The sequence below is a fragment of the Heterocephalus glaber genome, unplaced genomic scaffold (genome assembly GCF_053883595.1).
Source record: "Heterocephalus glaber isolate CG9 unplaced genomic scaffold, H.glaber_assembly_v1.0 deba00001606, whole genome shotgun sequence".
In the NCBI taxonomy this organism is placed as follows: domain Eukaryota; kingdom Metazoa; phylum Chordata; class Mammalia; order Rodentia; family Bathyergidae; genus Heterocephalus; species Heterocephalus glaber.
The window spans coordinates 20,962,794-20,979,982 of record NW_028258377.1 but is presented as its reverse complement, the minus strand read 5'-3'; the positions used below and the strand labels follow the sequence as shown (position 1 = coordinate 20,979,982).

Sequence of the window (17,189 nt, the reverse complement as noted above, 5' to 3'; positions counted from 1 at the left end):
CAGTCTTTTCTTGTTTGGGAAATTTTCTATGCACAGTAGTTAAAAAAAACACCTCAAGGAGGATACCAGTATCTCCACTGTTAAGGTAAGTGGGTGCCACCTAGTGTTTAATTTCTGCAACTAAATTTATAAATTCAAAACTGGTATTAAAACCCAGGTTCTAAAAACTACTTTTGGGAAATGCTTCCCCCAGCCCGTATGTTTATGATGGCAAAGTAAAATCATGAAAACAATGTAGTGATATAAAAATTAGTATAAAAATAGCCACATGCTACTAATATATGGAAAACAAACCTACTGTTTTTTAATTCAAAAGCAGATTTAGGCCTCCTTTAAATTGTATCAAAATCTTTAGGGAACATCTAGGTAACCAGAATAGAGAGAGATTCTGTATAGTCAACAGGCTAGTTGGAAGTTAGGAATTAATCACAATCTGTAATGAATACAAAGCAAATGGCTTATTCAAAACGCCCATTTACTTAACTGGGAGTGGTCAGAGCAGGAAAGACAGTAATGCACTATTTTTGAAATACATGTGGTCTTCTACCCGTGAGCTCCATTACATCACAAGAATGAAGTGGGCTTAACATTTCACTTCAGATAATGCAGCATTAACAGTTTTTACAGAAACAAATACCTTAGAACCAAATCAAACTGCCTTAATGAATTACAATCATGCTAATGAAAACTTTTTCTTGGAGGGTTATGGCCAAAATCCACACTGTAGGACAATCTTCCGAAAAACTGGAATGTAGAATCTTGGGTTCAATTTAGGTATCATCAGTGTCTTCATCATCATCCCCGATGTCATCAAACTGAATTTCATCATCATCTCCAGGACCAAATGTATCAGTTTCATTGATCTTAGCATGCTCAGGAAGCTCGCCATATGCTTTTAGACTTCTTGCTTCATCTGCATTGTATTTTAGAATCACATCAGCTTTGTCATCCTGGTAGTCTCGGAGACCAACCAATATGATGTCTGAGGTATTTATCCAAACCTTTTTTCTCAATTTCCCTCTGACGTGACATAATCTCTTCACACCATCAAAACACATCGCTTCTAATCGTCCATTTCCCAACATCTTGATTACCTGGGCATATTCTTGCCCATCCTCTTTGAACACCAGTTCTCTTTTTTCAGATTCATTCTCATTCTTACCTCTACTTCTATTTTCACCTCCTTTAGCTTAAGGGCCGGGGATTTAGCTCAGTGGTTCCACCGCCTGCCTCGCAAGTGCAAGGACCTGAGTTCGATCCCCTCTTGGGCATGGAGGTTACGACGGCCGCGCGGCTTCTCTGACTTCTTCCCGGGTGGCTCCGGCGTCCGCGACTCCTTCGAGGGGCGCGACGGGGGCTAAGAAGAAGCGCGTGGGACTAAGCTTGCGCTGGAGGCCGAGTAGCGTGCGCGGCACGGTCTCGCGACCCGGCTCTACTGAGAACCGCCTGCACCCACGCTCAGCACCAGCAAATGGCTTCGCGGCTGCTTGCGTTACTCTTCCCGCCTCCCCCCGCTACCCGCCCTGCCCTGGCTCCCCATGAACCTCTTGCTTCACCTTCCTGAGTAGCGGAGATCACAGTCATGCACACGCATTACTCTGATACCCAAACTAGACAAAGATACAGTAACAAAGAAAACTACAGACCAATATTACTGATGAACATAGATGCAAAAATTCTCGACTAGTAAATTGAATCCAATAGCACATCAAAAAGATCATTCATCATAATCAAGTTGGATTTAATACCAGGCATACAAGAATGATTTAATAAATGTAAGTCAATAAATATAAAACAGCACATGAGCAGAATAAAAGATAAACATGACAGAAATTTCTGAACACATAAGGTGTGGAGAGATTTTGCCTGGACATAAGAAAGGATGTATATTGCAAATTCACAGCCAACATCATACTGAATGGGGGAAAGCTGAAAACATTTCCTCTAAGATCAAGAACAACAAAGATATCCACTCTTACTACATTAATGTAGTACTGGAAACTTTAGCCTGACCAATTGGACAAGAAATAAAAGGTATTATGAATAGGAAGGAAGTCCAGATGACATGATTCTGCACATATGAAAGTCTAAAGACTCCACAAAAGGCTTTTAGAAATGATGAACAAATTCAGTAATCTTTCAGGATACCAAATAAACATGCAAAAGTCAGTAGCATTTTTATACACCAATAAAAAACCTGCTGAGAAAGAAATTATAAAAGTGGGCTGGAGATATAGCTTAATGGTAGAACATGTCTTCAACATGCACAAAGCTCTGGGTTTGATCCCCAGCAACACATAAAAACCATTAAAGTAATCCCATTCACAATAGCAAGAATGTATACACACATCCATACATGTGGATAAATTTAACCAAAGCAGTAAAAATCTCTACAATTAAAATTACAAAATACTGATGAGAAAAATTGAACACACACACACACAAACACAGGGAAGACTTATGTTCATGGATTACGATATTGTAAAAATATCCATTCTAAGCTATGCATGGTGGTACATGCCTGTAGTCTCAGCCACTCAGGAGGCTGAGGCATGAGGATCACTGGAGCCCAGAAGTTCGAGACCTGCTTGGGCAACATAGCAAGACCCTGTGTCTGTATGTCTGTCTAGGAGCCTGTGTGTGTCATAAACACACACTCACAGTATTCTACTGAAAGTAATTTACAGACTGAAAGCACTCTCCATCAAAACACCATTAACATTTTTCACAAAACTAGAAAAAATAATCTAAAATTTCACATGGAAGTACAAACACCCCAAATAGCCAGACCAATGTTGAACAAATAGAATAATGATAGGGCCAGGGCCTTAGCTCAGTGGCAGCGCACCAGCCTCAAAAGCACAAGGTTGTGAGTTCAATCCCTGGTACCAAAAAAAAAAAAAAAGTAATAAAAAAACCAAAAAACAAATAGAATAATGCTGAAGGTATCACAATATGTGATTCCAAAACATACTGCACAGTGATAACAATCAAAATAGCGTGGTACTGTAGTAAATACAGACACAAAGAAGAAACAGGATAGAGTCTAGACGCAAACCCACCCATCTAGAGCCAACTGATCTTTGACAACATGCCGAGAACCCACACTGAGGAAAGGACAGTGGGTATCTTCAGCCAATGGTGCTGCGAAAACTGGGTAGCCGTACGCAGAAGAACAGAACCAGAGCCCATGGGATAGCTGAGTTCTGCTGTCAACTTGACTGGCTTAAGGGTTGCCTAGGGAACGGTAAGGCATCACTCTGGGTCTGTCTGTGGGGATATTCCAGGGATTAGCATGTGGGCTGGCAAACTCAATGTGGAAGCCCTGACCTGAATGTGGGGAGGGAGCAATATCCAATAGGCGGGGGGCCTGGGTGGAATGAAGAAGTAGAAGAAGGGGGTGCTAGCTCTTGCTCACACTCGACCTTTCTCAAGTGGGTGTTTTTTTTCGGCTGACATCAGACTCCATGTTCTTCAGCCATGGACACAGGCTTCACTAGCAGCTTTCCAGGTGCTTTCAGGCCTTCCACTCAAACCAGGGCTGCTTTATTCGGCCTCTGGCTTCTTGGACTGAACTGCAACAGGTTTCCCTGGCTCTTCAGCCTGCTGACAGCCATTGTGGGATGATTCAGGCTCTAGTCATGCAAGCCAATCTAATAAATCCCCTCTTACAAGTTTACACACACACACACACACAGTGGTACCAACTATAAAAGGCAAAGTTTCAAAACTCTATACATGATCTTTTGAACAGTTTTGGAAAACCAGGCAATATAATGACATGGCTTGGTTGTTCCCAGTGGTGTCACTGAACAAAATAATAAAAGGGTGAGCTCAGGGAGGCAAATTTCCAGTTCCATGTGTGCATAAAAAACTAAAAACTTCTAAGTGTGCCCTGGAGGAAAAGCTCTCCTAGTAGGGTGAAGTTTCCAAAAATCAAACACAAACCCTCATCATGTGGTGGGCTAAATTACAACACACGTTTAAACTGTAGCCTTGAAAGTATCTACAGTTCAAATGAGAGCACTGAGTGGGAAAATACAGTGGACCTTTGAGTTACGACTGGCCTGACATATGAGCAACTTGTGTTATGACCAGAATTTTAGTTTGCATTTATGAACAAAGTCTGGAGTTATGACCTGAATGCTGGCCACTTGTACTTTCAGATGGTCTTAGATACAGATTTAACCCTTATAGAGTTCTGGAAGGAACATTACAAGATCCTTTCCCATATGGGGTTAATTGAGAAATCCTGGGCCAATGTCTCTCTAAGGACACTGAGGTCTCTCTGTATACCGGAGAGAGACTTTGAAGACTGTGTAGAGAAGACTGAGCCTTCAATTGACCAACTTAAGTTTCAACTAGCTCTTGGGAATGAACTGAGTTTGTAAGTCAAGGGTCTACTGTACAGGATCCTATAAATTGGGGTAGGGACATGTGGAAGGACTCTAATGAGGCTGGGGACATTGAAAAGGTAATAGTTTGGGTGGCTGAAATATGAATTACAAGATGACCCACTGTGAAAGACCCAAAGATTTCTGAAATCTTAGTTTAATGCTAATGAAGAGATTCAAAGACTTAGACTTAGGGAGACTGGAATGCTGGAATGTATTTACCATGTAAAACCTGCACACCTACACTGTGAGGGTCCAGAAGATATTTCTTTTACCAATACTTTATGAAATAGACTTGTGAGGAGTATACCAACTCGAAGAGCTCTGTGATTGCTCTCATCTGTATCCCAGACCTTACAGTGGGGCGCCACGGTCACTAAATTGGAAAACCTAAATGCTACAATTAGGATTGAAACCCAGTATGGCAGGGGGTCGAGTGGCAGCACTTAATTGTCAAAGGAAAAGTGAGTATAATTACCATGATGGACAGCAGAAGCAATCAGAATCATCTAATTCCTGTAGTCATGGAGTTTGCTAATGAATCATGGTGTTCCCAGAAGTGAAATAGATGGGAGACTTATAAGTTCTTACTTGATCTATATAATTAGAACACCTGAGCTGGGGATTTAGCTCAGTGGCACCACGCCTGCCTCACAAGCTCAAAGTCCTGAGTTTTGATCCAAAGAAAAGAAAAGAAAAGAAAGAAAGAAAGAGAGAGAGAGAAAAGAAAGAAAGAAAGAGAAAGAGAGAGAGAGAGAAAGAGGAAGGAAGGAAGGAAGGAAGGAGAGAGAAAGAGAGAGAGAGAGAAAAGAAAGAGCCAGCCAATCAGCCAGCCAACCTTCAGGCCAGTGAACAAAAGTCTAACTTGAAGCATAAAATCAGACAATTACGGCTCCTCAATTCCCAGACTTCAGACAATTTACAGGGCCAGAATCCCTTAAATAAAAAGGAGGTCAAGTCCCTTTGAAGAAAGATCATGATACACTACCAAAATTTATAATCTTTCTCCCATCCTTTCCCAAAGCCACCCACAGCTTTTTCCCAGGGTAAGTGTGCATCACAGTAAAGGAAATAATCACTCTTTGGGGGGACTATCAGATACTAGCTCTGCAGTGAAATTAATTTCAGGTGACCTTAAATGTCACTGTATCCCTTTAGGCAGAGTAGGGGTTTACAGAGGTCAGGCGATCAGTGGAGATTTTGCCCAGGTCTGGTTCATGGTATCTTCTTGAAAACATCCTATGGTCATTTCCCCAGTTCCAGAATGCATAATTCAAATAAATATACTTAGCAGTTGGCAAATATGCTTAACACACTAGTTCCCTAACCTGCAGAATGAGGGATATCAAGGTGCGAAAGACAAAATGGAAGCTGTTAGAGCTGGCTCTACCTGGGAAAATTGTAAATAAAGACCAGGGTTGCATCTCTGAAGGGACTGCACAGATCTGTACCATCACCAAGAATTTGAAAGATGCAGGGGTGGTGATTTCTCATAAGTCCTCATTCAACTCTCATGTATGACCTGAGTATAAAAGATGGATTGTGGAGAATGACAGTGGATTGTCACAAGCTTAACTAAGTATTGACCCCAACTGTGGCTGCTATACCAGATCTAGTTTCCTTAATAGAACAGAGTAGCACATCTCCTGTTACCTAGTATAATGATTGATCTGGAAAATATCTTTTTTCCGTTGCTGTCCTTAATGCCTACCAGAAGCAGTCTCCTCCTAGCTGGCAAGGCCAACAGTATACCTTCACTACTCTACCTCCGGGGTGTATTACTCACCAGCCTTATGTTGTAATAGAGTTTGCAAGGATCTTGATTGCCTCTCTCTCTTCCACAAGATCCCACACCAGCCCACTACACAATGTTGGTGACATTATGCTGAATGGGCAGGTTGAGTGGGTGGTAATACCGACTCTGGACTTACTGGTAAGAATATTGTGCATCACCAATTAGCGAATAAACAATGCTCAAATTCAAGGGCCTTCTGGCTCTGTCAAGTTTCTAGTGGACTACTAGTGTGGGACATGACCCTCTAAGGGACATATACCTTCTAAGATGGAAGGTAATTTATGGTATCTGGCCCTTCCTAATGCTGAAAAACAGACACAAGGTCTGTTGGGCCTATTTGGATTTTGGAGAAATACATTCCTCACTTGAGTGTGTAACTCTGGCCTTTTTACTGAGTGATCTGAGAAGCTGCTACTTTGGAGTGGGGTCCAGAATAGGAGAAGGCTTTGCAGTAAGTCCAGGGTGCTGTGCCACTTCGCCATATGATCCAACAGGTCCAATGGTACTTGACACGTCAGTGGCACACACCTCTGTGGTAGTCCTCTCTAGGTGAATTGCACAGGAGGCTCTCAGAGTTTGGAGCAAAGTCCTACCGGCATCCATAGACAAATACTCTTTCTGAGAGACAGCTTTTGGCCTGCTATTGGGCCTTAGTGGACAATGAATGCTTGACTATAGGCTGCCAAATTACTGTGTGACCTGAGCTACCCATCATGAACAGGGTGTTATTTGGCCCATCAAACCATTAAGCTGTATGCACAGAGTAGTACTCCATCATTAAATTAAAAAAACATATATGTGATTGGCCTCAAGCAGGTCCTGAAAGCACATGTAAATTATGTGAATAAGTAGCTCAAATGCCCACAGCTCCTGCTCCTGCTACACTTCTCTCCCAGCCTGAATCTATGGCCTCATGGCAAGTATCCCATGATCAGCTGCCAGAGGAAGAAAGACTAAGGTCTACTTTACACATGGCTCAGCACAAGTGCAGACACCACCAAAAAGTGTGGATCTACAACATTAAAGCCCCTTTCTGGGACATCTCTAGAAGACAGAGGTGAAGGGAAATTTTTGCAGTGAGCAGAACTTTGGGCAATGCCCTTGGTCCAGGTTTTCTTGGAAGGAAAAGGCAGGATGTGCAAATATATACTGATTCATGATCTGGAGCCAGTTGTTTGGATGATTACAGACTAAAATTGGTAACAACTAATCCTAGAGAAAAGATATGTGGATGACTTCTCCAAATGGGTGAAGGATGTGTAGATATTTGTGTTCCATGTAAATGCTCACCAGAAGCTGACATCAGGGGAGGAGGATTTTAATAATCAAGTGGATAGGATGAGGTATTCCATGAATAGTAGGCAGGCTGTCTCTCTAGCTGCCTGTCATTATCCAGTAGGCTTATGAACAAAGCAACCATGGTGGCAGGGATGCAGCTTATACATAGACTCAGTAATAAGGACTTCCACCCACCAAAGCTGAGACTTGGCTATGACCACTACTGAGTGCCCAATCTGCCACTAGCAGAAACCAACAATAAGCACCCAATGTGGCATATTCCCTAAGGTGGTCAGTTAGTTACCTGGTGGCAGGTTGATGTTAGGGTGTTCCTATCATGAAAGTAGTAGCATTTTTTCTTTATTGGAACAAGCATTAATTCTACACCTGGATTTGCCTTCCTTGCATGTGATGGTTCTGCCAAAAAAAAAAAAATCTATCTGTGGACTTAAGGAATGCCTCATCCACAATTATCTATTGCTCCTGACCTAGGAACTCTCTTCACAGCCAAAGAAGTGTGGCAATGGGCTCAAGCTCATGGGATTCACTGATCTTACAATGTTTCCCCACCATCCTGAAGCAACTGGCTTAACAGACAATAGCAAAGCCTTTTGAAGACAGAGGTACAGCTTTGGCAAGGTAACAACCACCTTGTAAGCCTGAGGCAAGGTTCCCTGGAAGACTGCATTTGCTCTGAATTAGCATCCAATATATGGTACTGTTTTAGGAGAATTCGTGAGACGAAATCAAGGAGTACAAATGGGAGTGGTACCACTCACCATTACTTCTAGTGACCCATAGCAAATGTTTTGCTTCCTCTTCACATAACCTTATGCCCTATTGATCTATAGGTCTTAGTTCCAGAGAGGGAAATGCTTCTACTCAGTAGATACAACAATTATTCCACTAAATTCGACATTACAACTCACTCCTGGCCACTTTGGATTCCTCATGCATCTGAGTCAACAGGCTAAGAAGAGAGTTATGGGACTGGCCAACATGATTGATCTGGACTACAAATGGGAAATTGGACTACTGCTCCACAGTGGAGGTAAGGAAGAGTGGGTTTGGAGTACACGAGATTTCTTAGTAATAGCATGCCCCATGATTAAGGTCACTAAGAAACTATAAAAACCCAGTTCGATCCCTGGTACTGGGAAAAAAAAAAGGACAATGCAGGCAGGACAACCACAAGAATGAAGGTAAAGATCCACAGCTTGTTGAGGTGCTTGCAGAAGGTAAATGGATTCACAATGGATAGTAGACGGTCTTTATTAATACCAGCTATGACCACATAACCAGTTACAGAATCTAAAATAACTGTCATGAGTATTTCTTTACTTTATTAATAGCCTTATGCATATATACACACATTTAGCATATATTTGTTTTCTTTTCTCCCTTATTCCCTTACTGAATAATGTAAGATTGAGTTTATATCATTGCTATTAAATTTGCATCATAGTATTTAAACTGAGATTATCAGGAGAAAAGGAAGCATCAGAACACTAAGCACTCAAAAAGTTTTACCTCTACTTCTGCATTTTCAGTTGTTACATCATGTCAGGTAGATCTATGGCCTTATTATTCAATTTGGAGATTAGATATAGGACTGAGAACATACCTCACTTGTATGGGTGCCAAGATGACAAGGAGTGGATTTGTGAGGCCTAATTTTGGTTGTCACCTTGACTGGCTTGAGGGATGCCCAGATAATTGGTAAAGTGCAGTTTTGGGTGTGTCTGTGAGGATGTTCCCAGATGTAGGTCAGCAAGCTCAGTGGGGAAGACCTGTCCTGAATGTGAAGAGCATCATCCAACAGGTGGGGACCTTGGATGGGATGGAAGAGTGGAAGAAAGAGGGTGTGAGCTCTCGCTCACATTTCACTTTTCTCAGCTGGCTATGGTTTTTTGCTCCTATCACCTGTGGACATCAAGCTTCATGTTCTTCAGCCTTTGAATGAAGAATTCACCAGCAGCTTTCCAGGGGGCTTTCAGGCTTTCCACCTTAGACTAGGGTTGCATTATTGGCCTCTCTATTGTTCAGAGACTTTTGGCTTCTTCGACTAAGCAGCTATCGGCTTCCATGGCTCTTAGTCTATAGATAGTTGTGTCAGTTACTTTTCTCTCATTGCTGAGACAAAATACCCGACACCCAAAGTTAAAGGAGAAGGGGTTATTTGGCTTACAGTTCATATAGGTTTCAGTCCATAATCAGGTGGCTCCAAGGCTGGGATGATGAACAGGCTTCGCAGAGGAGAAACAACATGGCACCCACAAGGCAGCAAAGGTAACAAGGGAGGAAGATTTTCACTGCATCTTTCTGCCTCTTTTATCCCATCTAGACTACTGGGATTAGGGCGGTGCTAAATCACTTGCTCACATGTAATGGTTTAGTAATCACACACCCTTAACCCCAGCATCACACATTCCAGATTCAGCTACCTCTGAAAAAGAAAGTCCCACCTCATCTGCATGAGGCTTTGGGGGGAAATCTTAAAAAACCCCATAACAATAGCCATTATGGGACTAGTTTAGTCTCTTATTTGAGCCAATCTAATAAATTCCTTCTTATATGTATTATGCATATTATATTTGCTTTTTTTTTTTTTTGTACCGGGGAACAAACTCAAGACCTTGTGCTTGTGTGGCAGAAGGCAGAACCACTGAGCTAAACAACAAATACTGTTGTTCAGTATTTACAACAGGCAAAATACTAAGTCAAACTAAGTGTCCATGGCTACCTTTTCTTTGACAAAGAGACCAAATAATTTCACTGGAGAAAAGATAGCCTCATTCATTCATTCATTTACTCATTCATTCATTCATTCAGACAGGGCCTTGCTTTGTAATTCAGGCTGGCCTCAAACTCACAGCAATCCTCCTGCCTCAGCCTGCTGAATGCTGGGTTTATAGACCTGCACCACCAAATCCAGCTAAGACGGCCTCTTTTAAAAATAGTGCTGGGAAAACTGGCTGTCCACATGCTGAAGATTGAACCTAGACCCATATCTCTCAGCATGCACTAAACTAAAATCAAAATGGATCATATATATAAATATTAAAACAGAACCAATCTGCTGGAAGATGAAATGGGTAAAACTCTTGAAGACATAGGTATAAACAAAGACTTTCTGGACAGAATCCTGGTTACACAAGAAATAATACCAAAAATCAGCAAATGGGATCATATTAAGTCAAGAAGCTTCTGCATAGCAAAGGAAACCACCAACAGAGTAAAGAGGCAACTTACAGAATGGGAAAATATTTTCCCAGCTACTCCTCAGACAGAAGATTAATGTCTAGAATATATGAAGAACTCAAAAAAATTAGACTCCCCAAATTTAAAGACTCAATCAGAAAATGGGCCAGCAAAATGAGTAGACACTTCTCAAATGAAGAAGTACAAATGGCCAATAAATACATGAAAAAATGTTCAACATGGCTGGCCATTTGAAAAATGCAAATAAAAACATCACAGAGACTATCTTATTCTAGAAAGAATGGCTACCATCAAGAAATCAACCAGTAGCAAGTGGAGGAGATGCTGTGGGGAAAGAGGAACCCTCCTTCATTGTTGGCGGGACTGTAAATGAGTACTAGTACTATACGACCACTATGGAAATCAGTATGGAAATTCCTCAAAAAAGCTACAAATAGAAATTCCATTTGACCCAGCTATTCCCCTTTTAGGTAGCTTCTCAAAAGGGTCAAAGACATCATATCACAGTAACATATGCATACTGATGTTTATAGCAGCACAATTTACAATAGCTAAATTTTGGAAGCAGCCTATCTGTCCATCAACAGATGAATGGATAAAGAAAATGCGGTATAGTATTTATAAACAATGGAGTAGTACTCGGCTATAAAGAAGGATAAACTCAAGTCATCTGTAGGAAAATGGGTGCACCTTGAGACCATAATGTTAAGTGAAGTAACTCAGATACACAGCTTAAATATTGCAAGGTTTCTTTTATATGAGAAACCAATTATATAACTAAAGTGCAAAATAAAAGACAGACAATAGGTAAAAAGAGAAAAAAACATTGAAACTCAGGATGGACAATGTATCTAAAAGTGTACTTTGATTTAGTATAATTGTCATATATGGTTTTAGATAATTAACTTGGTAATGACTTATAAAGGCACTTATGCTGGCAAAAAAAATTTTTTTAAAGTGGAGGGGAAGAGGAAAAAGAATCGAGATGTTATGTATGTGTTCCAATTCCCAATTAAATGTAATCATTCTGTACTTCAAATATGTACTCATAAAAATTTAAAAAACTGTGTCCATAAATGGGTGAACAGGATAAAGAAATGTTACACAATGAAATGTTGTTCATCCATAAAAAAGGGTAAAATCTTTTTAAATTTGCAGCCACACAGATGAGCCTGAAGGACATTATGTTAAGCTGAATAGATAAGACATAGAAAGACAATTTCCACATGTTCGCACTTACACATGGAAGCTTAAAAGTTGATCCCATGCCGGGGATTTAGCTCAGTGGTGCCACTGCCTGCCTCACAAGCGCAAGGTCCCAAGTTTGATCCCTGGTACCAAAAAAAAAAAAAAAAAAAAGTTGATCCCATACACAAAGAACAAAATAACAGTTACCACAAACTGGGAAGGCTGGAGGGATGGGAGACAGAGAGAGGTCTGCAGCGCTATAGGAATAAATTCTAACATCCTATAGCACAGTAGGATATCTGGTTAACAACAAATGTGTATTGTAGAACAGCTACTAGTAAGGACTTTGAATATTCCCAACATGAACAAATAATAAATGATTAAGGTGATGAATATGTTGATTACCTTGATCTGATCCTCATATATCACATCCATATATTGAAGTACCACATTGTTCTCTATAAACATGCATGTTTAGTATGTGTCAATTGAAAGTGAAGAATAAAAAAGAGCCTACCATTGTATTTGCAGTGTTAGAAAAAGAAGAAGCAAACTGCCAATATTAGTAGAAGGAAAGAAATGAAGGTCAGAGCAGAAGGCTTGGGGGTACAGCTGAGGGGAGAGCCGTGACCTAGTATCTGTGAAGCCCTGAGTTCTAAGTACAGCAAAAAAGATCAGCACAGAAAAACAAAATTTAGACTGAAAATATACTTTAAAAAACAACAAAAGTTAGTATTTTCAAAAGCACAAAATTGATAAATCTTTAGCTTGTATAATAAAAAGAGAGAAAACCCAACAAATAAAATCAGATACGAAAAAGGACATATTATAATACTACCACAGTATACAAAGGACCACTACAGACTATTACAAACAACCGTATTTTAACAAATTGTAAAACCAAGAAGAAATGGATACATTTCAGGACACACATCATCTATCAGATTTGAACCATAAAGAAACAGAAAATCTGAACAGAACAATATTAAGAAAAGACATTGTATTAATAAAATGTCTTATCTATAAAAAGGCCCAGACTAATTATAGATAATTAGCTTTACTGCTGAGCTTTACCAAACTTTTCAAGAAGAATTAATACTTACTATTCTTGCTAATTGCCATATCAAGTACTAATTTCGAATACTTCCTAACTCATTCTATAAGACCAGCATTACCCTAATACCAAAACCAGACAAGGACATGGGAAAAAATAAAATGAAAACTATGGGCCTATTGGTGAACATAGGGGCAAGAATCTTCAACAAAACACTAGCAAACAAAAGCTCACAGCACAGCAAATAGATCATTCACCACGGTCAAGTGGGATTTATCCTAGGGATGGAAAAATGATTCATCATTAAACAAATGTGCTATAGCACATCAACATAACAAGGACAGAAACAATCACCTCAACAGATTAAGAGCACTTAAAATTCAACATCATTTTATGATTAAAAACTTAACAAATTAAGTATAGAAGGAACACAATAAAAGTTCTGTTTGAATAACCCACAGCTACTATCATTCTGAATTGGGATAAGCTAAAAGGATTTTCTCTAAGATTTGGAGCCAGACATGGAGACTCACTGTCACTTTAACTCAACATAGTACTGGACATCTTGGCCAAAGCAATTAGGAAAGAGGAAAAAAATAAAAGACAAACAAGTTAGAAACAAGGAAGTCAAATTGTTCCTGTTAGAGACAACATGATCTATTAAAAAAAAAAAATCTAAGACTCCACCAAGGAACTATCAAAACTAATAAATTGAGTAAAGTTGCAGGATACAAAACTAAGCAGTGTTTACAGTGTTTTCAGCAAAGAATATGAAAAAGAAATAAAAAGCAATCCTATTTATAATAGTTACAAAAAAGAGGAATACCTAAAAACTTAACATTAATTTAACCAAAAATGGTGAGAGTTCTGTATAATGGAAACTATGAAACACTGATGAAAGGAATTATAGAGGTGACTAAATATGGAAAGGCACAGGCATTAGTTTGTTTCTGTTACTATAATGAAATATAAAGAGAAGCAGTTAATTAACTCACAGTTCCGGAGGTTTAAAGATTTGGGACTGGCATCAGCTCAGCTCTGGTGAAGGCCTCATGCTAGATGACATCACAGTGGTGACAGTTGCTACAAGAGGAAGTGATCACATCAACAGATAGCTGAAGAACAACTTAGGGTTCGGTCTCAGGCTTTAACAACAACTTGTTCTCAGGGATCCCACAAGAACTACCTCAGTCCCTACTGAGGTCAATCCCCATGACTTAAGCATCTCCCACTGGGCCCTACCTCTTAATGTAAGTACTCTGGGACCAAACCCCTAACACAGGAAACCCTGGGAGACAAAAATCACACCTAAATCACAGCAACATTCCATTTTCATAGAGAAGAATAAATATTAATGTGTGAGTTTGAGGCCAGGCTGAGCTACATAGTGAGACCCTGTCTCAAAAAATAATAGTAATAATAATCTGATTAAATAAATAGTAGGCAATTGATCTGAATAGACTTTTCTTCAAAGAGGACATACAAGTGACAAGTACATGGAAAACTGCTCAACGTCACTATTCATTGGGGAATTACAAATCAATACCACCTCACTCCATTTAGTAGGGCTCTGTCAAAAAGATTAAAAAATAACAAAAGCTCATGAGAGTGTGGTAAAGGGGAATTCTTATCCATTATTGCTTAGAATTTAAATTAGTGCAGCCATTACAGGGAACAGCATGGAAACAAACTAGAAATAGAACTGCTATGTGATCCAGTATTTCCCACTTCTGGGTAGATATTCAAAGGTAGTGAAATCAGTACATCAAAGAGACATCTGCACTCCACGTTTTATTGCAGGTACTATTCATGATAGCAAAGGTACGAAATCGCCCTAAATGCCCACCAATGGCTAAATGGAATGAGAAAGTTGACTTCTCTGTAGATCTTAACAAACTGATCATACAACTCATGAAATTTCAAGCGACAAGTGTCAGACAAAGACTTTTTAAAGAACAAATTTGGAAGAGTCGCAATTTACCATTTCTAAAGTTACTCTAAAATAACAATATTATCAAAACAACATGGAACTGGCATAAAGATAGCAATACAGACCAATAGAAGAGAACTGATAATCCAGAAATAAACCCGGGTGTCTATGGTTAACTGATTTTCAACAAGGGTGCCAAGACCACTCCATGGGAGAAAGAACAGACTTTTTGGCACATGGTCCCAGGATAACTAGATATTCACGTACAAAGCTATGTATTCAGGCCTCTACTTCACACTGTGTATAAAATGTACTCAAAAAATAGATGAAAGAACTAAAGACTTTTAGAAAGAAATATAGCTATAAACCTTTGTGACCCTGGATTAGGCAACAGTTTCCTAATATGACACCAAAAGCACAAGCAACAAAAGCAAAAACAAGCTGGGACAGTGGCACATGCCTGTCCTCCAAGCTACTCAACAGGCTGAGGCAGAAGGACCTTGATTACAAGGCCAGCCTGGGCTACATAGTGAGATCCTGTCTCTACAGAAAAAAATAAGGGACATATATTCACATATTGGACTTTATCTAAATGTAAAACTTTTGTGGATCAAAGCAACACTGTAAGAAAGTAAAGATAAGCCATACAATAGGAGAAAATGTTTGCAAATTATGTATCTCACAGTGGCCCATTGTAAGATTTTCATATGCTAAACAACTAGGTAACAAAAATGCAAATAATTCAATTAAAGTATGGATAAAGGGCTTGAGTAGAAATATTTCCAGAGAAGATACCAAACTTTCAATAAGTACACAAAATACTAACATTCATTACATAAATACAAATCAAAAGCACAATGAGATATCTCTTCATGCTTGCTGGGATGGCTATAATAAAAAAGAAAACAAACAAATGGAAAATGAAAAGTGGTACTGAGATGAGAGACTGGAGCCCTCACACGCTGCTAGTGAGACTGGAAAACCAGTCTGCTGTTCCTCAGTAAAATGGAATTCCCATTGATGCAGTGGCAATAAAGGTCGTCTGCATCCATTTGAGCTGCTACAAGAAAACACCAGAAACTCGCTGTCTTATGAACAGCAGAACTTTCCCTCCATAGTTCTAGAAGCTGAGAAGATGAGCTGTTCATCAAGGTGCTGTCAGATTCAGCATCTGGTGAGGGTCGGCCTTAGATCACAGATGGTGGCTTTTAGCTGTATCTTTACATGGTGGAAGGGCCTACCTGGCTCTCTGGGGGGTGTGTGTGTGTGTCACTCTCTCTGTCCTGCTCACTCTGGCCGCCCTGCTGGCTGGCTGTCTTTCTCTCTCTCTCGCTCCGGTGCTGAGAATTGAACTCAGGGCCTGTTCACTGAGCTACACCCCCAGCCCTTTTTTAAGACAGGTTCTCACTAAATTGGCCAGCCTGGGCTGGAACTTGCTATCCTCCTGCCTCAGCCTTCTATACTACTGGGATTCCAGGCATGTGCCACCACACTTACTTTTTGTGAAGGCACTAATTCCAATCAGGAGGGCAGAGCCTTTATAATCTGATAATCTCCCAAGGACCCCAACTCCCAATACTATCACACTGGGATTAGGATTTAATATGTGAATTGGGGTCAGGGCACACAAACATTCAGACTATAAAGTACATACCTAAGAGAACTGAAAATGCACTTTCACTCAAGAACTTATACACAAATGCTCATGGCAGCCTTATTCATATAGGCCAAAGTAGAAACAACCCCTATGTCCATCGATGAATGAATAAATACACAAAATGTGGTAATTTATGCCAGGTATGGCCACACACATCTGTAATACCAGTTCTTGGGAGGCTGAGGCAGGAGGATCACCATGAGTTCAAGGCTAGTCTGGGCTACATAGTGAATTCAAGGCCAATCTGAACAGGCAAGATCCTGTCTCAAACAAACAAGAAACCAAAATGGGCTAATCCATAAAATGAAAAATATTAATCTATAAAGAGGAATCAAGTACTGATATACACAACAACGTGAATAACCCTTGAAGACATTATATGAGTAAAAGAATCCAGATATAAACCCTGGTGCGATTTATACAAAATGTCCAGAATGGGCAAATTCACCATGATAGCAGGTCAATTAATGGCTCTCAGGAATGGGTAGTGGGTACTGAACGAGTCCAGAGTTTGTTTTCAGGGTGATGAACAGGTTCAGGAATTAGGCAATGGTGGCATGACATTGTGAATATACTAAAAAGATTTAATTGTACACTTTCAAATGGTTAAGTTGATGAAATTTATGAGAATTTTATTTCAATTGAACAATCTTATATCCTTACATATGTTT

The 17,189-nt window shown here is 39.9% G+C and overlaps 1 protein-coding gene and 1 long non-coding RNA gene across 3 annotated transcripts in view; both read right to left on the bottom strand.

Annotated features, from left to right (window-relative positions):
• Positions 1-17,189, bottom strand: part of LOC110344786 (uncharacterized) — a 94,475-nt gene that overhangs the window by 72,195 nt on the left and 5,091 nt on the right. Inside the window, exons 4-5 of one of the 2 annotated variants that reach the window (XR_015444634.1) lie at positions 13,927-14,014; positions 11,930-12,020 (exon numbers count right to left, since the gene is read on the bottom strand). This is a non-coding gene — a long non-coding RNA (uncharacterized LOC110344786). The remainder of the gene's footprint in view (positions 1-11,929; positions 12,021-13,926; positions 14,015-17,189) is intronic. The other variant, XR_002387578.2, reaches the window with a different exon arrangement.
• LOC101721404 (eukaryotic translation initiation factor 1A, X-chromosomal-like) lies at positions 446-1,584 on the bottom strand. Its single transcript, XM_021242859.2, has 2 exons — positions 1,557-1,584; positions 446-1,189 (listed from the first exon to the last, which is right to left on the bottom strand). Exons 1-2 carry the CDS (start codon positions 1,582-1,584, stop codon positions 771-773), a joined length of 447 nt encoding a protein of 148 aa, XP_021098518.1. The 3' UTR covers positions 446-770.